General features: G+C 54.5%; 1 protein-coding gene and 1 pseudogene across 1 annotated transcript; both read right to left on the bottom strand.

The window, feature by feature from the left end:
- Positions 1-2,698: 2,698 nt before the first annotated feature.
- Positions 2,699-24,118, bottom strand: FBF1 (Fas binding factor 1). The gene is given in 32 exon segments (XM_032498240.1): positions 2,699-3,846; positions 4,432-4,541; positions 5,442-5,559; positions 5,654-5,791; positions 5,883-6,059; positions 6,514-6,699; positions 6,786-6,908; positions 8,412-8,530; positions 8,623-8,762; positions 8,844-8,951; positions 9,621-9,827; positions 9,944-10,044; positions 10,199-10,354; positions 11,149-11,207; positions 11,373-11,461; positions 11,789-11,989; positions 12,939-13,388; positions 14,421-14,517; positions 15,106-15,239; positions 15,384-15,519; positions 15,846-15,965; positions 16,565-16,639; positions 17,125-17,266; positions 18,832-18,882; positions 19,424-19,465; positions 19,467-19,485; positions 20,097-20,187; positions 21,521-21,562; positions 22,320-22,347; positions 22,922-23,005; positions 23,443-23,582; positions 23,984-24,118. Coding segments are annotated over 30 exon segments (3,546 nt in total). The 5' UTR covers positions 22,925-23,005; positions 23,443-23,582; positions 23,984-24,118; the 3' UTR covers positions 2,699-3,762.
- Positions 7,551-7,649, bottom strand: LOC116656950 (annotated as a pseudogene).
- Positions 24,119-24,439: the final 321 nt, after the last annotated feature.

The following is a 24,439-nucleotide window of genomic DNA, read 5'->3' as shown; positions in this document are numbered from 1 at the left end:
TGAAGGAGGCATCCTGAGCACCCCCAGTGGTGCAGCAGCATGGGCAGGGGGAGGGGTACTAGCAGGGATTCTGGAGTCCCCCGGCTTGGGTTCAAATTCCAGATTGCGACCTTCCTGTCTGTCTTGCCGTTTTACTTGGAAAAAAATGCAGGTAGTGATTGATGGTGCTTACCTCATAAGGTTGTTAGAAGGACTGAATGAATTAACGTATATAAGGCATTTTCTGTGGTATATGTGTTAGCTGTTGATCACCTCCAGTTTACTGTTATCCACAGTGCAGCAGAAGTGATCTGGTTAAAACCGTGTCTGTGCCTAAACCCTTTCAGAACTGTGTTGCTCTAACAAGATAAAATTTGGTACCCCAGGTGATCTGGACCGTCTTCTGCTCTCGCCTCTGTCCTGGAACTCAAACTTCCATGTTATCCCAGCAAAGGGCTCTTGTGCCCGTGGTGTAGGAAGCCAAATTCTGATGGTGGGTTTGCAGCAAAGTAAAGATTTATTGCTGAGCACCAAGCAAGGGCATGGAAGACAAGTCTCAGATCCACCCCAGCTTGGTCTTTGAGTTAGGGTTTTGTTTTGTTTTTTTAAGGGGAAAAACAAAGCAGCTGGGGTTATCATCTTGTAACATTTCTTAATCGCAGTTTTGGGAGTTGGGATATTTCTGGTTTACATACGACTCTCTGGCCAGGCTCAGGGATATGTTAGCTCATCTTACCCTAGAGAAACGACCTGAGTTTCTGTGTTGAGGAGGATATCTATAATAGCAATTTTAGTACATTAACGATGTTATCAACAACAGCAGTTTTAGTCATCTGACTCTGATTGATTAGTGTTCAGTTAGCACAGGATTGAGGTCAGAGAGGACAAGACAGGGAATAATGTTTTGGTTAGAGAGACTAATCATAAACCCTGTAAGGGAACAGGGTTTTACAGGAACTTGGTTTCACATAGTCAGCACTTGTCTCCCCCTGGCGCAAGACCTTTGCATATGCTGTCACTTCTGCCTTCCACTCCTTACCTTTCTCCCTGTTGCCTGGCTACCTCTTGGACCTCGTTAAGTGCTTCCTCCAGGAAGCCTTCCCTGATGTCCCAACCAGGGCTGGTGACTCATTCAGTTGCTCTGGTACTAGCAGAAGCTTGACCCTCACATTCACACTGAAATGGTGTGAGGGGTCTCTTCATCCAGCAGGAAGTGGCCACACCTTGAATTTGGTTTTCATAAAGAGCAGCCAGACAACCCAACTCACCATCACTGCACACCTACTATACATTAAGGCCAGTAATACCCAGCCTCTCCTTAAGGAGAAAGGGTTAGTGAAAGGGGATGAGTAAGCTACCTACCACACCTTCACATCAGGGACGGTGATCCAGAGCAGTGATAGGCACTGGGTTTAGTGTTGTCAGGACCAAGTACCCATGGAATATCTCTGCTTGGCTGTTTCATGGGCACTAGTGTCATCCAAGTAGGACACCACCCAGTTGCCCAAGCCAGAGACCTGGGGGTCCTCCCACATACACCCTCCTTCCTGATCCTGCAGGTCAGGCACTGGGTTCCTCACTGCCACGCTGGGTAGAATGCTGTCCTGTCTCCCCTACACCATAGCAGACGGCCTCCTGCTGGCTTCCCTGTCCCCACTCTTGCCCTTCCGGTCTGTCCTCCACCCTTGGCCACAACGGCTTTTCTAAAAAGCAAATATGGTTCCACTCTGACTAAAACCCTTCAGTGAATACCCACTGCCCTGAAAATAAAAGTTCAAACTCTTTAACAAGGTGTACAGAGCCGTAACAACTTGCTCCTTAATTTTAAGATCATTCCCTGTGGGTCTCCCTGCACCCTCCCCTAATCCACAAATCTGTCAGGTGACTGTAAACACCAGCTACTCCCATCCTCAGACCCCTCTAGCTCTTTACATGGGTGGGAATTTGATAAGTGCGAATTCCAAGGACTGAATTTCAAGCTTTAATCAGGCTTCTAATGGGACACCAATGCTTCCCTCCTGGGTGTGGGCACCACCCAAGGAGCCTGGGATCCTCCACTGCGCAGAAGTGCTGTGTGCGGTGTGCCGTTCTAGGAGGAGGCAGCAAAGTGACATGGCTGAGCGCCTAGGGCTTTGGAATCTGCCCAAGCAAAACTCAAACCCAGGTTCTGCTATTGGCTGTGCCACCTGGGGCAGATTATTTTGAGTCTCAGTCCCTTCGTCTGTGATGCCCCTTCATATCCTTCTCCTGCTTGTGGTCCAGCCAGCAGGCAGGTAGGGTGTAGGGCTGGAGGGTCCCAGCCCCGCCCAGTTTTATAGCAAATAACAGAGCTACAAACAGTTCTAAGAGATAGGTTCAAACTCAGATGAGTGGTGGCACATTTTTTAAGAATCCAGCCATTAAGAATGTAGCTATTTAGTGGGGAAGGTATAGTTCCAAGTGGTAGAGCATATGCTTAGGTGAACGAGGTCTTGGGTTCAATCCCCAGTACCTCTTCCAAATTTAAATAAATAAATAAACCTAATTACCTCCCCCTCATTAAACAAAGAAAAAATAATATAGCTATTTAGTGGGTCCAAGATGTAAAAAAAAATGCCCCTCTGGAAGCTTTTCTGAAAGAGCAGAGACACCTGTGCCCGCCACACCCGACTTGGCATGGCCCTCCTCACCTTCCCTCGCCCCTGGACGGTTTCCTCTGATGGGAGGTGAGAGAAGCCGCTCTAGATTAGTTGTGATTTTATTAGTTGAGTCCTTGGGTTTGCAGGGGACAACCACCAACTCTCCCAACCCTTTCCTGGTGCCCCTCCGACTGGCCTTGGCCCACTGCCCACAAGTGGAGAAGGGCAGAGCCCCCCAAACTCTGACACAGGGCAGCAGCCCCTCCCGTCCCCAGGGTGCTGTCTCCTCCCAGGCAGCGGTCTGGCGCTGCCATCATCTTCATTCCCACCCGGATGTGGTTTTGTGACAAGAGAACAGCACAGAGAGAAGCCTTCTGTCCTTCCCCACACCCCACCATCACCCACAGCCCCCTCTCCTGCCTCTGGGGAGCGTATTCCAAGAAGCCATGAGGCCAGTATCTGTGTGAGTTAGTCCGTTGCTCCGGCAGCCGGGAACAAGGCGGGGACTTTGTGGGAGCCGGCCTGACAGCAGGCAGGGCTGGCTGAGGCCCAAGAGCGCAGCAGACTGGGAGGTAAAGGCTGGCCGGGCCCAGAGCCCTCTCCGCCCCTGCATGGCTGCCCACCCCCTTGGCCAGGAGGCTGGAAGGCCCATTAAAATGGGTGGCCTGACTCTTCTGTCCCCATTAGGGAGAAGACCCCATGCTCTCTCTGCTGGCCTCTCAGGCAGGAAGGGTGGGAGATTCCTTGTGGAAAGGGGTTCCAGAAGACCCCCTGCCTCAGAAGAGGCCCAGGGGAAAAGATCCCCGAACCACCCACAGGCTGAGGAGCTGAGGGGCCCACAGCGCCCGTCAGACCCCGGGACCGTAGCTGGGAGCGTGCGGGGCAGGAGAACCAAAGCTGGGGCTGACAGTGTCGTGGGGCTGGGATGCCCTCAGTATCGCGTCTCCCCAGAAGCTGCTGCCCCTGGAGTCCGAGAGGCACAGGGCCTTACCCACGGGGTGGAGCACTAAGGAAGAAGGCGCCTGCACCCCTTCCACAGGGAGAACTGTAATCAGGCCCTGGGCATTGCAGAGTTTTCCTGGGGATCCTTCCTCGGGGCTGGCAGCCAGTGGGCAGTGGGAGAGTTCCAGGGTCTGAGGCCTCTGCTGAGGCGGCGGTGGGCCCTTCAGGCTGAATGGGATGCCATGTTGTCAGAGGCCTTCTTCAGGGTCTCCAGGAAGAACTGTTCATTCTCCAAGAAGTCATGGTCCTGAAAGGCAGAGCTACTGAGAAGTCGCCCTCGGGCTGCTTCCTGTACCTCCTTCTGTGGACAGGGGCACTGGGTTGTGGCACTGTGGGTGAAGGGGTCCCTGGGTGCTAGGCGAGCAGCCCTCTCTCTGGGAGCCCCCCTCCCCTCCGCTTATGTCCCAGTTCTGTCCGGCTCTGGGAATCGGGTGGGGCAGGGCAGGAGCACGTGCAGTGCAGGGAAACACCAGCTCTCACTCCTGGTGGGACCACTTGTTAGTACGTGACTCATCCCTCTAAGCCTGTCTGGAAACTGCAGAAAATAACATTACCTGCCTTGGAGTGCTGTGGGAGGGCAAGCGCTTACAAGGAACATAAACTTTCAGCACAGAGCCTGGCACATAGGACATGCTCCCTAAGTGACACAGAGGACAGGCCTCAGAGATGCTCTATTCCCCTCCAGGGGGTGGGCTCAGCCCTCCCTGGGGCCAGGCTGTGCTCCCTCCTGCCTCCGCGGGAGCTGCCTGTCACCAGTGTGAACACCAGGAGCCCTGAGTCTCCAGGGGTGGGTGGGCCGGGGCAAGGGCGGCCTTTGTGCTGGGAGGCTCACCTGCGCAGCTGTGTGTTTCAGTAGCACCAGCTTGGCGTGGAGGTGCGAGGGGCCCAGGCCGGCCAGCGGCTGGCTGCACCGAGGCGTGGTGGGAGCAGGAGCCACGACGGCTGAAAAGGTCGAGGAGGAAGTCAGGAACCACAGTGTTAGTGGGAGACCAGGGCGGCCACAGCCTGTTCCCCGGGGCCTTCTCATCACTGCAGGCGGGTGCAGCCAGGCCAATCTTGCTGGCACATCCAACTCTAAAAAGCCTTTGAAAATGCTCATGGGGTCTCACCTGGTAAGTTCAATTCTAGGGATTTATTCAAAGGACATAATTGGGCAAAGGTGCAGAGAGGTATGTACAAAGATTTCCACTGAGGTGCTGTTTATCTTAGTGACAAAAAAAAATCCCTCAGTAGGAAACCAGTAAAAATATGGAACAACCTCATAATGGAAAATTATGCTGATTAAGAATTAAGTTAAATGTTTAATTACTGACATGAAAACATGGTCCATCTGTCTATTCCTGAATGAAAAAAATCAAGTTATGAAACAACATATGATGCGATCTCAATTTCGTTTTAAAAAATATATACAGAACAGTCTAGAATGTTATGCACCAAAATGTTTAAAGTGGTTCTCTCTCGAGAGTGGAGTTGAAGGTAATATTTTATTATTTTTGTCTTATTTTTATTTTATTTTATTTTCCCCCAAGAATTCATTGTGTCTTAAGCCCCCAGCATGTGCCCAGCACTGCACCAGGAGGCAAGGAAGGCACATAGCAAGGGCAAGTCAAGTCTAGGAGCTTGAGGGTAATATTTAAAAAAATAGTTTTCCTCCTTCTATTTATGACTTATTTTTCTATAATTAACATGCATCACCTACGTAGGAAAAGAAGTGACCAAGATGACTTTAGACCCAGCCGGCCCCTAACTTGAGCAGGCCAGGAGCATGGGCTGGACGTTCCAGGCACTGCCTGCCCCAGTGGGCCAGCTGATCCGATGGTCTGTCCTTCCAGAGCCACTTACCACTCAGGCCAGAGGGTGCCAGGCCCTGGGCCCTGGAGAGCAGCGCCACAGGGCCAGAGAGCAGGTCCTGTCGGACATGATCCAGCTGCAGCCGCTGCTGGGCCAGGCTCAGGTGCTCCTGTCACCGTCCCCACAGAGAGAACACAGCTGTGAGAACAGCGGCCAAGGAAGCGGGGCTGCCAGGGTGGGGTGGGGGCGGGGAGGAGCCATGCCTGATTCACGTGCTGCTCTTGCTGCCGGAGCCTCTCCTGCTGCTGCTGCACCAGCTGCAGCCGGGCCTGCTGCTCTGACTGCACCTGCCGGGCCTCGCGCAGTGCCCGCTGCCCCTCCTCGTACTTCTCTGAGGCCACCTGTGGGGAGGCCTCCTGGGTCAGCCGGGCTGGCTGGGGTCAGCGCACTGCCCGCAACCCAGCCACGCCTGGGAGCTGCGCCGCCGGGTACCTGGCTCATGCTCTCCACCTCCTCAGCACGCAGCCTGATGCGCTGGGCGGCGGCACTGACCCTATCCTTCTCCAGCCGCAGCTCCTGCCGCTCCCGCTCCAGAGCCTCCCTCTCGGCCACCAGCTGATCCTCCTTGGCCCGGAGCTCACTTGCCCTGATCTTCAGCTCTGCCTGCTCCTGGAGATGGTAAAGCCTTGCTGCCTTCTCCTCCCAAGAGTTGAACTGGGCTTTGCTCAGGGTTCCGAGGACCAGCCCCAGCCTCCTGCCTCATTGCTGTGGCTCTGCTCCACCCTGACCCTGGGAGGAGGTGGGGGGACAAGGGGGTCTGATGATGGGCAGAGAGACCTGGGGCCAAGCCTCTGTGTAGCCCCTTTGCCCCGGGCTCAACTTCTCTGAACCCCAGTTGCCTCATTTCTAGAATATCTAAGTCATGGAAACGTGATGAGGATTAAATGAGACAATGTGCACAGAGCACCTAGGATGATAAGAGGAAGCTGACTATGATGCGATGACTATTGTTTTAATCTCTTGTTTTCACTACGCTCTTTGCTAAGCTGATGCTCCTGATGGAGGAGCAGACAGTGGGGGCAGGGAGAAGGGGCAGGGCTGCCCAGGAGGCTCTGGGCCCTACCTTGGCCAGGCTGATGAGGGTGCCCTCCCGCTGGGTGTCCACCTTCAGCGCCCGCTCTGCCTCTCGCTCCGCCCGCTCCTTACTCAACTTCTGCTGTGTAAAGAACTCGGCCCACTCGGCCGCCAGGCGCCGCCGCTCCTCCCCACACTTGTGCATGACGGACTGCTGCTCCTCCAGCAAGGCACTCTGGGACCAGGGCGCGAGGGCACAGAGTGAGCATCCTTGGGCGTAATGGCAAGGAAGGCAGCTGAACACGGTGTGCCTGGATTCACCTTGGCTCTCTCCAGCTCCTCCCGCTCCATGGTGATCTGCTGGACCATGACCTTCCTCTGCTCCTCTAGAGTGCGCTGCACGGACTCTGCCTTAGACTGCTCTGCACTCACCCGCCAGCGTTCCTGTGGGCCAGGTCACAGATGAGAGCTCTTGCCCCTTCCATGCTCTGCTTGCCCCCAATCAGGCCTGAATGTTCCCTGGGGAGCTGTGCAAACTGCCCCAATCCTGGCTTCTCCCACCGCATACCAGACACCTCCTTTCCTGAGTGGTGCAGACCAGGGCCCAGCTGCTGGGATTAACTGTACGACTAACAGCTCAGGAACCACTGCTGGAGAAGCCTCAGGTGGCTCCGAAGGTCCGAAGAACAGCAATACCTCTGTTCCCTGAATCACCAACTACGGCATTGCCTTCCTGTCTCCTGTTATCCAACAGGTAAAAGCACCAGCCAGGGTGGGCCTGACACCATATGCCAGGGGATGCGGGGCACACACAAGCCTGGCCCAAGGCGGGTGCTTAGTAAAGCACCAAATGAAGGGCTGAATAAATATGGTTCACAATATTAAAAAAACATGATTAAAAAAAACCCCAGGATATAAAAAGACCTATGTCTACATATTGATAGGTCTGCAGGATACATGCCATGCCATCAGTGGCACCCTGGCTGAATTCATCAAGTATTTATTGGACCAATTCTATCAGGAATTGCTTTTTTGTTCGGCACAAAGTAGAGGTCAGTTGGAGTACAACTGTTTTAGTACACTTATTAAAATAGGGAACACTTCACAGATTCGCGTGTCTCCCTTGCGCAGGGCCATGCTAATCTCTGTATCATTCCAATTTTAATACACGTGCTGCTGAAGCAAGCATGAACAAACTTTTGTTTTTAATTGAAGTAAGCTGATTTGCAGTATGGTGTTAATTTCAGGTGTACAGCAAAGTGATTTGGTTATATATATATATTTCTTTAGATTCTTTTTCATTATAGGTTATTGCAAGATATTGAATACAGTTCCCTGTGCTTTACAGTGAATGCTCGCTATTTATCTATTTTACATATGGTAGGGTATATCTGTTAATACCATACTCCTAATTTATCCCCTCCTGCCCCTGCTGTCTCCTTTAGTAAGCATAAGTTTGTTTTATTTGTGAGTCTGTGGCTGTTTTATAAATAAGTTTATTTGTGCTATTTTGTTAGATTCCACATATAAGTGATAAATTTGTCTTTCTTTATCTGACTTCACTTAGTTGGATAATCTAGGTGAAAGGCACTATTTTTTAAAGAATAAAGCTTGTTCTTATATATGGAAGATATGTAGGGAGTTTAAAAATGTTATCTGTTACAGCTCAGAAGACAGGAGTATTTCTCCCAATGTCACAGGCAGCAGCTGATGTGAAGGATTTGAGTGGGGGGCAGGAGAGAGGGAGGTGCAGCGGGTAGGCAGGGAGGGGCTGGACAGGGCAGACCCAGGGCACCTCTGGACGTGGGGAGGTGGGAGCCCTGGCAGAGATCAGACAGGGGCAGTAGAGACATCCCAGAGGAAAGTCCTAGGGCCGAGAAGGTGAGGTCAGAGCGCAGCTGCCCTTGCCTGGGGGAGACAGGCCCTGGGCAGGAGGACGGAGCCCACCTGCTCCAGCAGCCGGCTCTGCTCACTCAGGCGTGCCTCCATCTTCCCGATGACCTCCTGGAGCCGGTTCCGCTCTTCCTCCATGTCCCGCTGCTGCCGGCCCAGCCTCTCCTGCAGCACTGGGGGCGGCCCACGGGGCACTCACTGCCCGCCCACCTTCCCATGGGGAGTCGGGGGGAGCGGAGGGAGGGACACGTGGACCCTGCAGTACCTCGGAGCTGCTCGTCCCGCTGCCGGATCCCCAGCTCCCACTCCTGGGTGGTGCTGAGGTGTGAGGCCTCCACGCGGGAGGACAGCTCGTGCAGGCTGCTGGAGAACTTCTCCATCTGCTCAATGATGCCATTCAGGGACCTGGGGAGGGCTCGGGTCACGCGGGCCTGGGGACCCCAGCACCGCCCCTCGGGGTGAAGGGGGCCAGGAGGGCACGCCTACCGCGTGTGGGAGGTGGCGCTGGTGACGGCATCAATCTCCCGGTCCTTTAGTAGTTTCAGCCGCTGCAGCTGCTCCTCATGGTCCTTGCGCATCTCCAGGATGGAGGCCCTGAGGGGGCAGTGGGGAGGTGGTGTAGTGAATACCACGGGCAGCTCTGCATGGCAGGGGCATGCCTCTGGGTGGTCAGTGTTCCACAGACCTCTCCTCCTCTCCTCTGGGCATTGCCTCAGTTTCCCTGTCTCCTCTGCCTTATCTGTCTCGGTGCCTCAATTCCCAATCCACACCCTGGGGGAGAGTCCTTGTTGTTCAACAAAGGACACTTGACATGGACGAAAGGACAGGTGTGCCAACAACCCTTAATTGTCTGGCTAACCTGAGTAGGGTGAAAAGGCCCATGCTGCCCCCATATAGAAGGGCAACCAGATCAACACGCCAGGCACAGCAGTGCAAACCTTTTCCAGGGCCGATCTAGTCACTGGACTTAAGAGGTCCAGCTGGCGAGTGGATTAACCTGTGCTGAGTTAGCACTTGGGTTGCCTACTGCTGCCAGGCCCTTCCCGAGCACCCAGTGACCCCCTGGGCCCTGCGAGTACGCCCTCCCCACCTCTGTAGGAGTGGTGGGTCCCCACTCAGGAGGGGCGATGCGTCAGTGAGGTTAAGCTTTGGTTCAAAGGCTGCTGAGCCACAGCTTGGGGTCTCATGGCCATCGGCCTCCTCTGGCCACCCTTGAAGCCAGCTCCCCCTGCCCTCCCATCCCTGGGCCTTGCCTGCCCTCACCGCTGCAGTTCCCGGAGCCGCTCCATCTCCTGGTCCTTCTCCTGCGTGGCAGCGGCCAAGCGCCGCTGGTGCTGGGCAGTGAGCTCGGTGCGGGCCTGCTCGGCTTCCCGGCAGCGCGACAGGTACTGGGCGGACAGCTCCTCGTTCTCTCTCCGCAGCCTCTCTTCCCTTTGCTGGTACGATGCTTCTAGCACTTCGACGCGGCTTCTGCCAACAGAACACCCAATCGTGGGCCTCAGAAGGTGAGGGCGGCCACCCAAAGGGCTTCTCCCAGCGCATCTGCCGGGGACGGCTGTGAGCCCAGGCAGGAGGAGCAGGGCTACCTGTGAGCACTCTCGATGAGCTCCAGGTCAGCCTGGTGCCGCTGCTGCAAACTCTCCAGCAGCAGCTTGTGCTGGGCCCGCTCCAGCTCCAGCTTCCGCACCTGGGAGATGCAGGAGGGGCAGCGTGGTGGGAGGGAGGGGAGGTGGGATCTCTCAGACCGCCCGGGGAAGCCGCCCGCCCTCACAGTGACACTGTCCCATGGCAACTCTGGTTCCCTGCCCAAACCCCGAGCCAGCTGCCCCTCTGCCCCTCACCTGGGCCTCCAGCTCTGCCAGCCGGGCCTGACTCTGCAGAAGGTCAGCCTGGAGCTCGGCGGTGCCGCCCTGAAGCTGTGCCTGTGCCGCCAGGAGCTGCATCTGGTATTGTGTGCCTGGCAGCAGGCTCTGGGCCAGGGACTCCGGGAGCAGGGACTGGAGGAGATGGGGAGGGATGTTCTTGCTCAGGAATGGGACGGGGACTCAGCTGAGCTCACCTACCTCTGGCCCTCACTCCTCTGGACCTCTTGGGCCTGTGCCTGATCTGTAGCTGTAGATGGGGACAAGGATGTGACACCAAGAGGCCAAGGATGAGGCCTTGGAAGAGTCACAGGGTCACTGCCCTTCCCTCTCAGGTCTGGTTAGGGAAAATGAGTCTCCCTTCCTTCCTCAGAACAACTTCCTTCCCAGCAGGGATCCCAGAGTCCTGGATGAACACTGGGGCCCCAGCTATGACAAGAGGTTGTGACACTGGCCCTTTCCGTCAGGCCTGAGTCCAAATGTTGAGAGCTGTCCTGCTTCCTGCAGACCGGCCCCCATCCACCACCTCAGAGGCACATCTGGGTTCACAGTGAGCTGCTCCTGTGGGGCTAGGCCTCCCCAGGCCCGGGGGGCTGCCACCCTGGGAGACAGAGGGGGTACAGTGGGAGGATGGCAAGGATGGAGGAGGCTTTCTAGACGGAACATCAGGATGCCTGCAGCCCTGCTTTCTGACTGGCACATTTCTGGCTGCCCCCGCCTGGGTGCCACCTCCATTCCCTCCTGGTGCTGGCACATCAGCACCTGACTCCGCCTGGGAGTGCAAGGAAGTGCTGGTGAGGAGGCCCAGCTGCTGGCTGAGAGAAGGGCACATTCCTCCTGGCCTTGGTCAGGTTTGGTGGGTGTTGCTTCTGAGTACACAAGAATTGCCCCACGGGCTGAAACCTACCCTTGTTTGTCCCCCTCCCTACCTGGACAGGCACAGAAAGCTCTGGGGGCTCCTGGGAGTTCAGGAAACAAATCGCAGGCTCTGAAAGATCAACGGCACAGAGATGAGTAGGAGGTGTAGAAAACGCGGTCTGTGTGTGCGCTCGGGAGCGCCCAGCTTCACTCGCCTTCTCGGGGCCCTGAAGGCAGCTGTTAGTGCTTCTCCTTTACCCCGAGTTAAACCCGCCAAACAAAGCGGAACACGAACCGGTGCCAGAGTGGTCTCCAGGGGCTGTTCCCCTCTTTGAGTCACCTGCATGGAGGGCCAAGGCGGCCTGGTTCCTAGTTACGCGGGACCTGAGGACACAGGGATGGAGGTGGCAAGGTCAACAGCCTCCTGTACAGGACACAGGGAAAAGGGGAGGGTGGCAGGGCAGGAAAGGAAAACACCAGGTTTGAGTCACTGCCTGGAAAGGCCTGGAGGTGAGCACTTCACTAAGAGTGGGGTCTCAGTTGGGAAGAGGAGACGGGGACCCCGCTTCAGGTCCCTCACTCAGTGGGCCTGACACCACACAGCACACTGACCATGTCAGAGCCCTGCACAGCCACCACCTGTTGTTCTGGGGAAAAGGGCCCAAGCTGCCCTGCCACGCCCCACCCACCCTCAGCCCCGTGGCGACATACCCTGAGGTGGCAGACCTGGCAGGCGGCTTTGGTGCTCCTGTTTCTGAGGGCCCTGCGGTCGCTGCTGGCTTGAGCCCTTGCGGGCTGGCTGGCAGGCAGGCTGAGAAAGGAAACGTGAGTGTGAAGGCGGCAGGAGGTCCAGGTCCGGCCGGACAAAGCCCACGTGTGCAGCCTTGTGGCCAAGACGCTCCGAGCCTCCCTCAGCCTTTCTCCTGTTCCCACCAGCCCGTCTTGGAAATTCTCCCAAGTCTGAGCCCCTGGTGTTCAGTAACCCGTCCCCGCCTCAGTGCTCACTGGGGCGACCATCTGAAGACAGTCCGAGGAGCGACAGCGGACCTGTCCTGGGCACCAAGGCTGGGCCATGCTCTGGTCCCCGCAGCTTTGCTTGGCTTTAGGCTGCAGCTCGGCTCACTCTCCCGCTGTGCCCGGCACCCGACCAGCTCCTCCCTTCTCCCGTCTGTGGCTACCCCTTCCTCTGGGCTCTTGGGGTCAGCAGCGAGGAAGCTTTCCCGTTGGTTTCAGGTTCAGGTCAAAACCGCCCTCCTCATTCACAGCAACCCCAGGGGTGGGTGACGTCTCTAGCCTGTCACACAACTATCCACCTCACCTCCCCTTTGCTCTGGCCGCATAGCATCCTGAGGCTTCCTCTGGACAGTCCCAGCCTTGCCAGCCCCCTGTCCTGCCCCTGATTCTGTGGCCTCCCCCAGGAGCCGCCTCTCAGCCATTGTTTCCTCTAACACCCCGGAAGAGCACAAGTGAATCCCAGCTGACGAGTCACCTGCTTCAGCTCAGGCCAGCAGACCAAGCAGACACTGGTGTTCTGTTAGCCCAGGGGTGCTGTGGGCAGAGCCCCTGCTCAGAGGCACCGGGATGGCTGTGTATTTGCCATAAGGGCACCTGGGTCTCCTGCCTGATCAGGTCGGCACCTATCCCCACAGCAGTCAGGGCATGAGTGTCAACAGCCCCCAGCTCCCTTATGTTTTCAGCTGGGCAAAGGCGGGGAGCCAGATGCTCACCCCAGCCCCCAAGAGAGGGAGAAGCACCGGAAGGAGGCGGCACTGTGCCCCACAGCGCACTGTGGGCGCTCCCGATGGAGGCACCAGGATGGCAAGGCCCTCCCTCCACCAGAGACGGCAGCCCGAGCCCCTACCTGCCAGTAGGCGGCTGGCCCACTACCCCCACGGAGTTCTGGCCCTTAGGGGCCGCAGTGCGCTCCTCTCTGGCCAGACCTTGGGACTTCTTCCGAGACAGGGTATGGCTCAGCCAGTCCTCCTCCTCCTTTTCCTCAGATGGTCCTGGCTGGGAAGCCTGGCTGGCTTTGGCAGGGGAACCTGCACCCTCGGTTGGTGGCTTTGCCCCCGAGAAGGAAGGCAGCCTGGCCGGGCCTGAGTGGCAGCCTGGGGCAGAAAGCTGGCTCACGGGAGGGGGTCCCCTCTGAGCCTCCCTGGCTGGGGAGGGAGGGAGTGGGTCCGAGATGTCGTCCTTGAGGCCCAGCCAATCGGCGCCTCCCCTCCTGGGCTGGATGGGGCTGGACGCCGCTGGGCTGCTCTGTCTGGAGCCTGGTTCTCCCTTGGGGTCTGTGCTGCCTTCTAAGAACCTACTTCAAGACAGAGAAGAGGGAGTCTAAGGTAGGGCAAGCAGCCTGTCCCAGCCTTTCCCTCTGCTGCTGGGAGTGGGTGACAATGGGGCCCACACTAAGGAGTCGTGATGCCCAGGGGCCCTGCACAGCCAGAGCCACAGCGGGTGAGTGCTGTCTGTAGAACACTGTGAAACAGACATTGTGGATTCTGCCACGTGAACCAGGGACAACTCCATTCGCAGCAAATGGGACCAAAGTACAACCACGGGCCCACATGTCCAGAGAAAAATCGGTTGGATCAGGTGGTTTTAGGTTTTCCATCAACAGTCATTCCACGACCTGGCCATTGCCTCTATGTGCTACTACTGGCCATGGGCAGCAAGTTCCAAGGTTTAAGAATATACTGGGATTGGGGAAAAAAGTCGACGTGTACACAGGGTTATTCAGATAGAAAGAGAGGCTGATGAAGCTACTGCGAAGTAATGTTAACCCTGCTGAGCCTGGGTGGAGGAAGAGCGAGTTCTTTGTACCCTTCTAACAACTCTTCTGCCAATTCGAAATTATTTCAAAATACAAAATTTAAAATACTTACTGGGAGAAAATACCTCAAACTCAGAAAATTCTATCCGTTAACATTCTGTTGCAAACTGGGCCAAGACTGCTGTCAGGATGTCATGGCAGATCCCAGGGCAGTGTGCCCTGGAGCAGTTTGAGGAGCCTGCTGCCCAAGGTTCACAGTCTTCTTCCCCCACAGCGGGTAGATGTGCCTCAGGGAGAAGTTTAAGGCTTTCAGGGGCTTCTGGTGGGGTTGGGTTCCCTGTCTCCTTTTCCTTCTGAGGACCCTGGGAGCAGAACCTGGGGCTGGCTCCTGCTGGGGGCCGTCTTGACCACTGGGCCTGGACTGGTGGGCACTGGGCAACCCCCTCCTCCTGTAGCACCTGCAGAGCCTCGTGCCCCGCAAACAAGACTGGCAGTGGGATGGGGTGGGGCTGAGTCCACGTTCCCAACGGGCAGCCAGTCTCTGAGGCCAAGCTTTTTGCAGGCCCCGCTTACCTGACCGACTGCCGGCGGGACTGCCGGCCCTCGGGGCCCACAGTGGGCTGATAGGCTCTGAAGGTGAAGTCCTCGTCATCCCAGGTTTCTTCTTTGTCTGTGAATTAAGGCACCTGTGATCTAGAGCAGGGGGCGTCAACCTTTCTTTTGCGGCTGTAGAATTCTTTGTTTAAAAAAAGCTGAACTGGCAGCTTGACAGGTTAAGACTAGTGGACCGGGAGGCTGCTGTGGGGGGAGCGGGGTGAGGGGCTGGGCGTCTGCCAACACCTCAGACTCCAGCGCGCGATTCTCACCGAGGAGCTGTTAAAAGTGCAAGGGGAGCCCTGCAACAGGCATCCTGCAGGTGAGGCCCGGTGAGCTGCCTGTGTCACAGGAATGATTCTCAACAGACGGCCAGTGGGCCGACGCTCTGAACAAAGAAACACTGGTCCAGGGCAGTGTTTTTCAAACTGAGCTGCTGCCTATTAGCAAGTTGAGAAACTAATGAGTTGTGACCAATATATTTATAAGTCAAACAGTGTATCAATAAAAAAACAAGAGTACTGAGCAAGGTAATTATTATTTCCTGATGCTTCTGTCTCAGTTATAAACGGGAAGAATAATGTGTGTCATGATGTAAAGCTTATCTATTATGGATTGTTGTAAAAACCTGCTCTGGGGTCCCCTGCCCCACAGGCGTCCTTACCCTGTGGCCTCTGGTACTTCTTGTCCAGCTTGAACTCCCTGCGCTCCCCGCTGCCCGGGTGGGCCAGGAGTTTGGCGGCAGTGCCCCGACCCAGCAGCTCATCCAGCTTGGAGCGAGCGGGGAGGGGCGCTGCCCTGCAGGATGGGACACGGGGCAGGAACCTGTGAGTACAAGGGCTCCTGGGGGGGCCCACGCTGTGCCCACCCTCTGGCTTCTCCCTCTCCCTGGGCCTGAAGCAGCAGCCTGGCCAGGGACTCTCTGCTCATAAGGCCCCTTACTGGTCTCCCGTTGGCCTCCTCTCTGCTCGGGGGCGGTCTCCAAACCCCAGGGTGGCCATGATGTCATCCTCATCGTCAAAGAGCAGTTCTTTCTTTCGGACTGGGGTGTCCCCAGGAGTTAGAGGCAGAGAGGGACCTAAGAGACAGAACACAGGGCATAAGGCCTGCAGCCTTCTTGCCCTTAGCTGTGATGTTTAAGTTGGTTGAGGGGGGCGCTTCCCTGCAACCCTGACCTTCGCGTGGAACAGCAGGCGTCACAGTGTCTGGTCTGCCTGCAGGACCTCACTTCCCCGGCCCCACTCCAGGGCTCACGCATCCCCCACCCTGTTCCTGGAGACCGGTAATCTCTTGGTCCAGGATCTCAGACCTGGAGTCTCTGCCTGGTGGGGTCTTTGGTTCTGCACCAGAAAGTTGGGCGAGTCAGCTGCCTCTGATTCAGGACAGGTAAGCCCACCCCCCTACCTTGATCTCTGACCGGGGCTGCGCTCTTTTCCAAAGCTGTTTTGCTCTCCATCCCTGGTGGCTTCTTGGAGATTCCTTCCTCGTCATCGGAGAGAAGTCCTGCCAATGGGTCTTCCAAGTCTCAAAGCCAGAAGGGGAAAGCAAAGGTAAGATGGCACACTTTGTTCAGGAAAACAAGCACTGTGCTGGGTGCGTTCTCACTCAACCAGAGACTTCTAGATGCTCTGATACATAAACTAGCTGCTCGGGCGTCTTGGGCGGGGGCCTGGGTTAGGGGGGCTCAGACACAGACCAGGCTCGGCCAGGGGACAGGAAGCGGGGAGAGCGGCCCTGAGCCTGCGGGGCCTGCATTCCAGCATGACTGGCCCAGGCTCTGCTGTCTGCCCGAGCCTTCTGGAAACGTTCCCAAGGCATCAGAAGAGAAGTCAAACTTCCATGCATTCTCGAAGGGAAAGGAAACTCTCCCCACATGTTATAAAATCTTCAGTTTGACACCTGGTGTCAAAGTCCTTGTAAATAAGTGTCCCAAATATCCCAGCCAGGAGAACAAAACTGGTCCCTCCCTGAATTCATGAAGAGCAAAATCGGGGCACTGGCTGTCTGCTCCTCATCTGATTAACACAGTGACTTGGCCTCGGGCAAGCAGGTAAGCATTGCCCAGGCTACTCTACTCTCAGAACCGAAGTGTTCCAGAAGCACGACTGCAGGGCCTGTGGTACCTTCAAAGGAGAACTTCCTGTGATGCCCAAAGCTGGTGGGAGAGAGAGGTAGCTTCTTGGTGGGAATGGCGTCTCCTGCAGGGAGCCAAGGGAGGGCAAGGTCACAGGCCTGTGTCTCTCCTGGCCTATGTTCTGCCACACCATGACTGGGACCACTGGGATGGTGAGCACTTCTACCTGGGGGCGGCTATGGACGCAGCCTCGGGATGGTCTACACCTCCCCAGTTGTCAGAGAGGCTTCTGGCAGAGAAATGTGGTCTGCAAGCTACCTCCTGCCCCCTAGTCACAAGTCACTCCAAATGGGGACATAGGCTTGGGAGACGCACAGGCTGCTATAACATTCTCCAATTTAACTCCAATGGCTTCTCCAGAGCCACCATGTTGGACTTAGCGGGACTGGAAGAGCCTTAGGCAGGGAGGAGGCTCAACCTGCCTCCCTCTCCCACCACAAACATTCAAACACACATCTGTACTCAAGGAGCTCCCGTCCTCTCATCTCCATCCCAGGGAGAGAAAACCCACCGGGAATGAGAGCTTCCGTCTAAGCATCTCCCACCTACCTTTCTCATTGGCCGTTAACATACCAGCAGGTTTAAGATTACTAGGCTGCTCTTCTTTCTCAGAACCCTTGGCAGACCTTTTGTCTGAGGCTAGATTAGACTTCTTCAGACCTAAGAGATCAGCATCCATTTCATCTAGATCCTGGAAAAGCAGGAAGGAGGAAGGAATCCCCACTGCTGCTCAGCTGGTAGCTGCTAAATGTGCTCACACTCGGAGCAGCCTCGTGAAGGTGCTGCCTCCAAATTCCACACAGAACGCATGAAGACTAGGGGCGGGGGGGCTGACCCCAGCAGTGTTACAGAACAAGGACAGAGGCAGGGCCAAACCACAAAGGCCCCAGACAGTCAGTCTCCAGTAAGCCAAACGGTCTTAGACTGGTACCCCTACCAGCAGTTACTAGCAGCTGCTGCCCTGACGCGGGAATGACAGGGTGGCTGAAGCCTGCTCTCAGCAGCTTCGCACAAAGGCTTAGCAAATGATGAAGACATCTGCAGTAGAAACCAAACAGCAGGATCCCGGGCAGTGAGAGGGACCTGAGGCAAAAGATAACCCTTTGTCCAAAGTCTGGAAAAATTCTGACCTGGATTCTTAACCCTGCCTGGGTCAGGGGAAGCAAACTGCGACCAGAGGCAGAGGTATGCTACTCTGTGTCAAGGTTCCATGGTGAGGACGTTAAAAACCACCACAACCAAGCCAGGAGAGGAAGGCAGTCGGGGACCCCGTGGTCACCACGAGCCCTGAGTCCAGACTGGCTGCATGGTGATTTTGACAAGGAATGAGGATGGCGGCACAGTGGGTGGAGGGTTCAGCTCGTGGTTCTGGATGAGAGGCTCAGGGTCACTACTGTCAACAGAGTCAGAGGACTTGAGGGTCATGCCTGGAGATCCCAGCGGGCTGGACTTGGGGAAGAGCGATTTTTGAGCTGAGTCAAGTTTAAGAAGCCGACTCTCGAGTCAAGAAGGAAATAGGTCTCAATTCTTGAGGGTCCTGCAGGGTTGAGAGCTCAGCCTTGGCTCCTGGCAACACAGGCTGACCAGGAGGGCCGTGAGGTAGAGGTCAGGCAGGAGGGGGCTGCTGGACGGAGGGGGAGGGAGAACAAAGGGCAACCTGAGGCCTTGGACCCCAGCCAGGCTGCCCGAGTACGGTGACATCATGCTCTCGTGAGCTGTTCAGAACTTATGTTTTAAAATTCCCTGCAAAGATTAGCTTGGGAGGAGGGCGGGTATGGCTCAGTGGCAGAGTGTCTGCTTAGCATGCCCAGCGTCCAGGGTTCAGTCCCCAGTACCTCCATCAAGAAATAAATAAACCTAATTACCTCCCTCACTAAATAAATAAATAAATGGGAAAAAAAAAAGATTAGCTTGGGGCTTGATCTGATGAGAGGATGGCTGTACTGAAGGGGACTTGGCAGGGGGTGTGAGGAGAAACATAGAGAAAGGTTAAGAACAAGACTTCAGGGGAGTCTTCCCCCATTCCTCAGCGGGAAGCCGCCGCCCCATTTCACCAGAGGCCTGTAATCTCCATAAACCAGGAAAACTGATATATGCCCAGAGGAACAGGGAGGGCAGCAGCTCACGGATGAAAGTCACTCTTGCGCTAGGAAGGGCTCAGAAACGCAAATTGTAAAGAGGGAGAATGAAGGCGTGGCACACAGTACCATCACCCCACTTTCCCAGGTCCCCACACTGCGCCAGTTGTCTCCTTACCTTCATGGCCTGGAGCAGAGCCTGCGGGTCTGCATCTGAGATGTCCGAAACCTGCAGCCACCCTCGGAGGGTAAGGACGAGTGTTAGTCAAGGCCCAACAAAGCTCAGGGCCCTGGCTGCCTTGCTTCCATTAGGGCAGGAGCAGAGCTGGGCCAGCGGGGCATACACCGCAGGGTCCCGCCCTTACTTGGGGCTTGGGTGTTGTTTGAAGTCAAACCTAGAAGTGGAGACCTAGAAAGCCTGCCACTTCCTGTCCTTCCCAATAGGAAGACCACATCCATCACAGGACTCAAATTAGGCTACTTCCTGTCCACATGACCAGACCAGCTGTGGCATTTACTGCGGGAAGGGGCAACACCCAAGCCTCTAGCAGGTGCAAGGAGCCCAGCTCCCTAGCTTATCTCACCGGGAGGAAGGAAAAGGATGTCACCTTGGGTCCACTGGGCAGCCCTCAGGTACTGTTCTGTTTAAGAACAAACTGGCCTCGCAGGGACTTCTAAACCTTCTGTGAGAAGCAGCCCCTCGGCCATAACCTCCTTCTCACTGTTTCTGGGGGTAAGAGGGTGAGGAGCAGAGAAGGGGCATGGCTCACCTCAGCATCAGCTCCTGCCAGGCCTGCCCTCGTGCTAAAGCCTATCGTCTTCCAGGAGGGACCTGCGAAGGGGCAGAGTCAGCACCCACCCACAAACAGTCCCCAAGGCACTCGATGATTCTAACAAAGGAGAAGTGGCTTAAAGAGTCCAAGTTGAACCCGGGTAGACTACTCATGGAGAACAAGGTTGCTAAAAGGAACCTCACAAACCACCTAGTGCAATGATTTTTCACTTTTTTAAAGTAGGAGAGCCCCTTTAAAAACAGCAGATAAGAGAGAAAACCAGAAATGCTTGGAGTAAAAAGAAGGTGGAGGGCGGAGAGCTCACAAAGCTCCTCCCTCCCTGGCAGCTGTCAGGAGAAGCTCAGAAGAGCAAACACAGTGTGAAAGGCACCAATCCCCCTTTTCTGAGGGTAGGAAAATTGAGGCTCAGAGAGGTTCAGGAGTTGCCCCGGTCACACAGTAAGCAACCAATGTAGGACTAGAAGCCGGAACCTCTGACTCCAGTTCAGTTGTTTTCTCCTCCAGGCTCCTTCACTGGCCAGGAGCTGAGCGGCGAGCAGGGAGGGGCTGACACCGTAAGAGGCCCCGTGTGAGTGGGAAGGTCGGGGAGGGGCAGGGGCATTCGGAATGGAATGGGGCTTGGATGCCTGAGCCAGGCCCCTGCGCTCACTTTGTCCTCGCCCTCGAAGGAGGGAGGGCCTGAGCGACAGCCGAGGTGTCTCTGGCACGTGAAGTTAGTTTAACAGGCTTCTCAGGTGTTGCTGGAAAAAAGAAAACAGAAGATATCAATTGACCATGCAGAGCTGGAGTCAAGATGAAAAGGGCAGCAAGTTCCTCATCACTCTGTCTCCCAGATCTTCCTGCTGAAAGAAGGGCCTTTATGGAGGAAGGAAACTGGCCCCGTAAGCAGGTCCCTTAAAAGCCTGAACGGGGGAAGAAGCAGTATCTTTCCAAGCAGGAAGTCAACCCAACTGGTGCCAAATGAAGATGCTCCCCGCAGGCTGCCCCACCCCATAGAAATTCAAGAAGAAAAAGGCACTGCCGTGTCCATGGGCTGGTGCTTGTGTGTTCTTCTGGGTCAGGTAGGTGGAACCGGGGCCTTGCTGTCCCTTATGAGTTTGGCATGACCCTGAAGCCCTGCTCCTCAGAGCAGCAGACACAGAAACACAGGACAAGGAACTAATATCCAGATTATATGAGGAACTCTTACAACTCAACAATAAAATGACAAATAACCCACTTTAAAAACTGGGCAAAGACCTTTCTCCAAAGACATAAATGGCCAACGTCATTAGTCATTAGGGAACGTGCATCTAAACCACATTGAGATGCTACCTGATACCCACTAAAATGGCTATAATCAAAGAGACAGAAAATAACAAGTACTGGCAAGGATGTGGAGAAGCTGGAGCCCTCCTCCACTGCTGGTGGGAATGTAAAATGGTACAGTTGCTGTGGCAGATAGTTTGGCAGTTCCTCAAAGAGTTAAACATAGTTACCTACCATACAGTCCAGTAATTCAGCTCCTACATTTATACCCAAAGAGCTGAACACATATGCTCACAAAAAAAAACTTGTCTATGAATGTTTCTAATAGCATTATTCCTAACAGCCTACCCACAATGTGGAAACCACCCAAATGGCCATCCACTGATGAATGGCTAAAAACAAGGTGTGTCATACAGTGGAATACTGTCCAGCTGTGGAAAGGAGTAAAGAGGGGAATGCTACAGTGTGGACAAACCTTGAAAATGGCATGGAAAGTGAAAGAAGCCAGATGCAAACGCCTCATTCTGTATGATCCCATTTTCTATAAAATGTCCAGAATAGGCAAATCCATAGAGAAAGAAAAGTTAAAAAAGTGGTTGCCTAGGGCTGGGGGAGGGGAGAATGAGGAGTGACTTAATGGTGTGGAGTTTCTCTATGGGGTGATGAAGATGTTCTGAAATTCGATTACAGTGATGGTTGTACAACTGTGTGAATATACTAAAAGTCTCTGAATTATACACTTTAAAAGAGTGAATTTTACGCGTATTATATCTCAATTAAAAAAAAAAAAAGCCTAATCGGGGGATTCTGGGGAGGGGCACTCACTCTCATCCCCCAGGAGGTCACCAAGGACATCATCAATGGAGCCTGGAACAGAAAAAGGGCCACCATGACTTCAGGAGAAAAGAATGATCTTTAGGGCCTCATGTCTTGAGACCTCAGAGCCTTCAGAGGCTGGGACTCAGGCTTGGCTCTCTCTTCACTGCCCACGAGATGTTTTCTAACTCCCGGCAACAAGTTACAACGTCTGGTTAAAAGACCCCAGCGTAGAAACTGAAAATAACTTTCTCAAAGGACAGCACAGATTTTCAGGAGAACCTACATTCTACGTGACACATTGGCCAACAAGCCAGTCTTCTAGACTCTGAACAAAGTCCAGATGCTTTTTTGGGAAAAGTGTCCAGGATTTCTAGGCACACATACAATCTTCTTTTATACCAATAGCTTCCTTGTTCCCTTCCAGCTGAGACCCCCAGAACTGGTTTGGAGACATACCTTCTGATGAGGGGAACATGGAGGAAATTCAGGTGTGAACAGTGAATTAAACTTCTCATATCCAGCTTAAGTGCCTTCACCACTCTTAACCCCAACTGTATACTTCTGGATCCTGAGCCCAACAAGAAGGATTTTTTCTCAAGTCCCACCCCTTGTTTATTTCCGAATTACTCTGAGGGCCAATGAGGCAGCAGCAGGAGTTCCCTAGGAAAACCAGAGCTGCCTATGAGATTATGGGAAATCAGCACGACTCACACCAAGAACGTTCAGACAGACGTGTCTGTTATTTGTGGACTGAAGGTGGGGAATTCTTTTTGGCTTAAGGGTGATGTTCCATCTCTCCACTCACCTTTCAATCCCTTCTTGGTTTTTGGTGCCTAAAATGGGAAAAACAAATCACATTAACAAAATCAGACAGTAAATGTGTATTGAAATAAAGAATGCAGAAAGAACTGTTTTGCCTTTTGCCAAGTCACCAGAGGAAAAGGAGCACTGATGGCATTTCGAGACAGAAGCCCTCTGTGGTTTTCTTAGAGTTTCTGAGAACAGGCTCATTCAGAGCATGAAAACGGCCCCCACTAACAAGCAGTGGACACCACTGTGGGTGCCATCCGGTGGGCAGAAGTCTCTCCTTTTCCCACAGATTTCCAGACACCACATTCATACCCTTCCAGCCAGCCAGGATGCAGTATTCTCCTCTATTCCATGTCCCTGACTTCTCAATACCAGGAACAGACACTTAAAAAAATGCTTTCAAATGGACATTGAGAGACTAAGAAGAAATGCTTGCTTATTGCTTAATAAGAAGCTTGATATAAATGCTACTAACCATCACTCTTCTTTGGGGTCACCCAGCTCCCCAAAGTACTTCATGCAGCTAAGATCTTGGAGGTGGGAGTAGGGGTGAGGTCAGGCTGACATGTCCACACACCTACTCTGCATTCTGCCTACCATCTCAAGGCTCTGGGGGCTGCTTGCAGCTCCTTCACAGCATTGTCCAGCTCATTTGAATTCTGTCCATCAGGCTCATCCTTCCTAATGAAGAAAATTAAAGTGGTTGCTTAAAAGTGATGTAGCTTTAACAGTGCTTGAGTCCAAGACCTGTCATGCCTTCTCTCACTTTACCCATTCAAGAGGTCAAAACCTACTTCTAGCAATTAAAAATTCCTTATGCGGGGCAATTCAGATGAGAAGCAAAGTGCTCTGGTTAACTTTTTGAGGCCTGGACATCACTCAAAAAAAGTGCAGTGGTCCTCATCCCTCACCCTCGAAGAAGATGTAGAAAATGGCGGGTACCTATCTCAGAAAGGAGGTGGGTGCCTGGCACTACGGCCAATAAACCTCCCCAGGCAACACCCATGACTACTCTCCAGGCAGCATTCAGCACAAAGAGCAGATGGGAAAGCTGGTTACTCCTTGAAAGCATTTTCACTGATGGTGGAAAAATTCCCCTTCACACACATCCGACTCACTCCATTAGTAGAGAATGGTTTTCCTCAGAATGATCACTCTCTTCCTCTCCCTCCTCAACGCTGCCAAGTCTGACCTTTGGCACAGCTTGGAAGAAAGGAGTCAGAGGAGGGGATCTCTACTTCTCTGGTGTCGGCCTGTCCTGTTATTAGAATGCAAAGTTTGTGTGGGGTTACTGTACAGGGGCCACTCTGAATGGCTGTGTTTCTCCTTCTCTGTAATGACAATGTTCACGAACTTTTAAGTCCAAACACGTTTGGAGTCTAGGAGCGTCTGCCATCTCCTCCCTCCCAGACCGTGGGAATTTCTGAGAGGCTTGCAAAGGACACAGTGCCACAGGGACCCTCGCGTCATCGCATCTGCTCAGCCAACTTCGTGCCAGGCATTTTGAAATCCCGAGCCCGCGCCTTAGCAAGGGCCCTCCCGGAGTCACCCAGTCCCTCAGTCCCGAGATTCCGTGTCCCTCCATGCGTCACCCCCTCCCCGCGCCCAGCCTATCTCGATCGCGAGAGCAGCCTACGATCCTCCCAGCCCCTGAAATACCCCAGGTTACGCGCCATTCTCTTCGGAGGCGCAGCCGCTGGGCCGTGTCCCAGCCACAGCCACTGGTCCAGACTCCACTCGAGCCCGGTTCTGTCAACCTCCCGCTACGGAGCCTCGCGAACGCCAATCTCTCAGTCGCCCGGCCTCCGGAAGTAAGGCGAGGCGCGAAGCATCCTGGGGGTTGTAGTCCTAGGCCCGCTCACCTGCCGGGACCAAGGAAACATGGGCCACTAGGATGAACTACATTTTCCAGGGTGCCCCGCCGCGGCCGTTAGTCGGTGTCGGGCCTCTGTTTGAGGCTTGGCGCGTTGCTAGGAGCTCACTGAAAGCCCCTTCGCCAAGAGCGGGCTACCGGGATGCAAAGCTGCTGGGCTTTTTCCTCCTCCGCTTTCCCCGGATAACTGCTGGGGTCTGGGCTCCAAGACCGAACATTTAAAGTTCTTCCAGCACTCTTCC

Source organism: Camelus ferus, chromosome 16 (genome assembly GCF_009834535.1).
Source record: "Camelus ferus isolate YT-003-E chromosome 16, BCGSAC_Cfer_1.0, whole genome shotgun sequence".
In the NCBI taxonomy this organism is placed as follows: domain Eukaryota; kingdom Metazoa; phylum Chordata; class Mammalia; order Artiodactyla; family Camelidae; genus Camelus; species Camelus ferus.
This window is presented reverse-complemented; position numbering and strand designations above follow the sequence as displayed.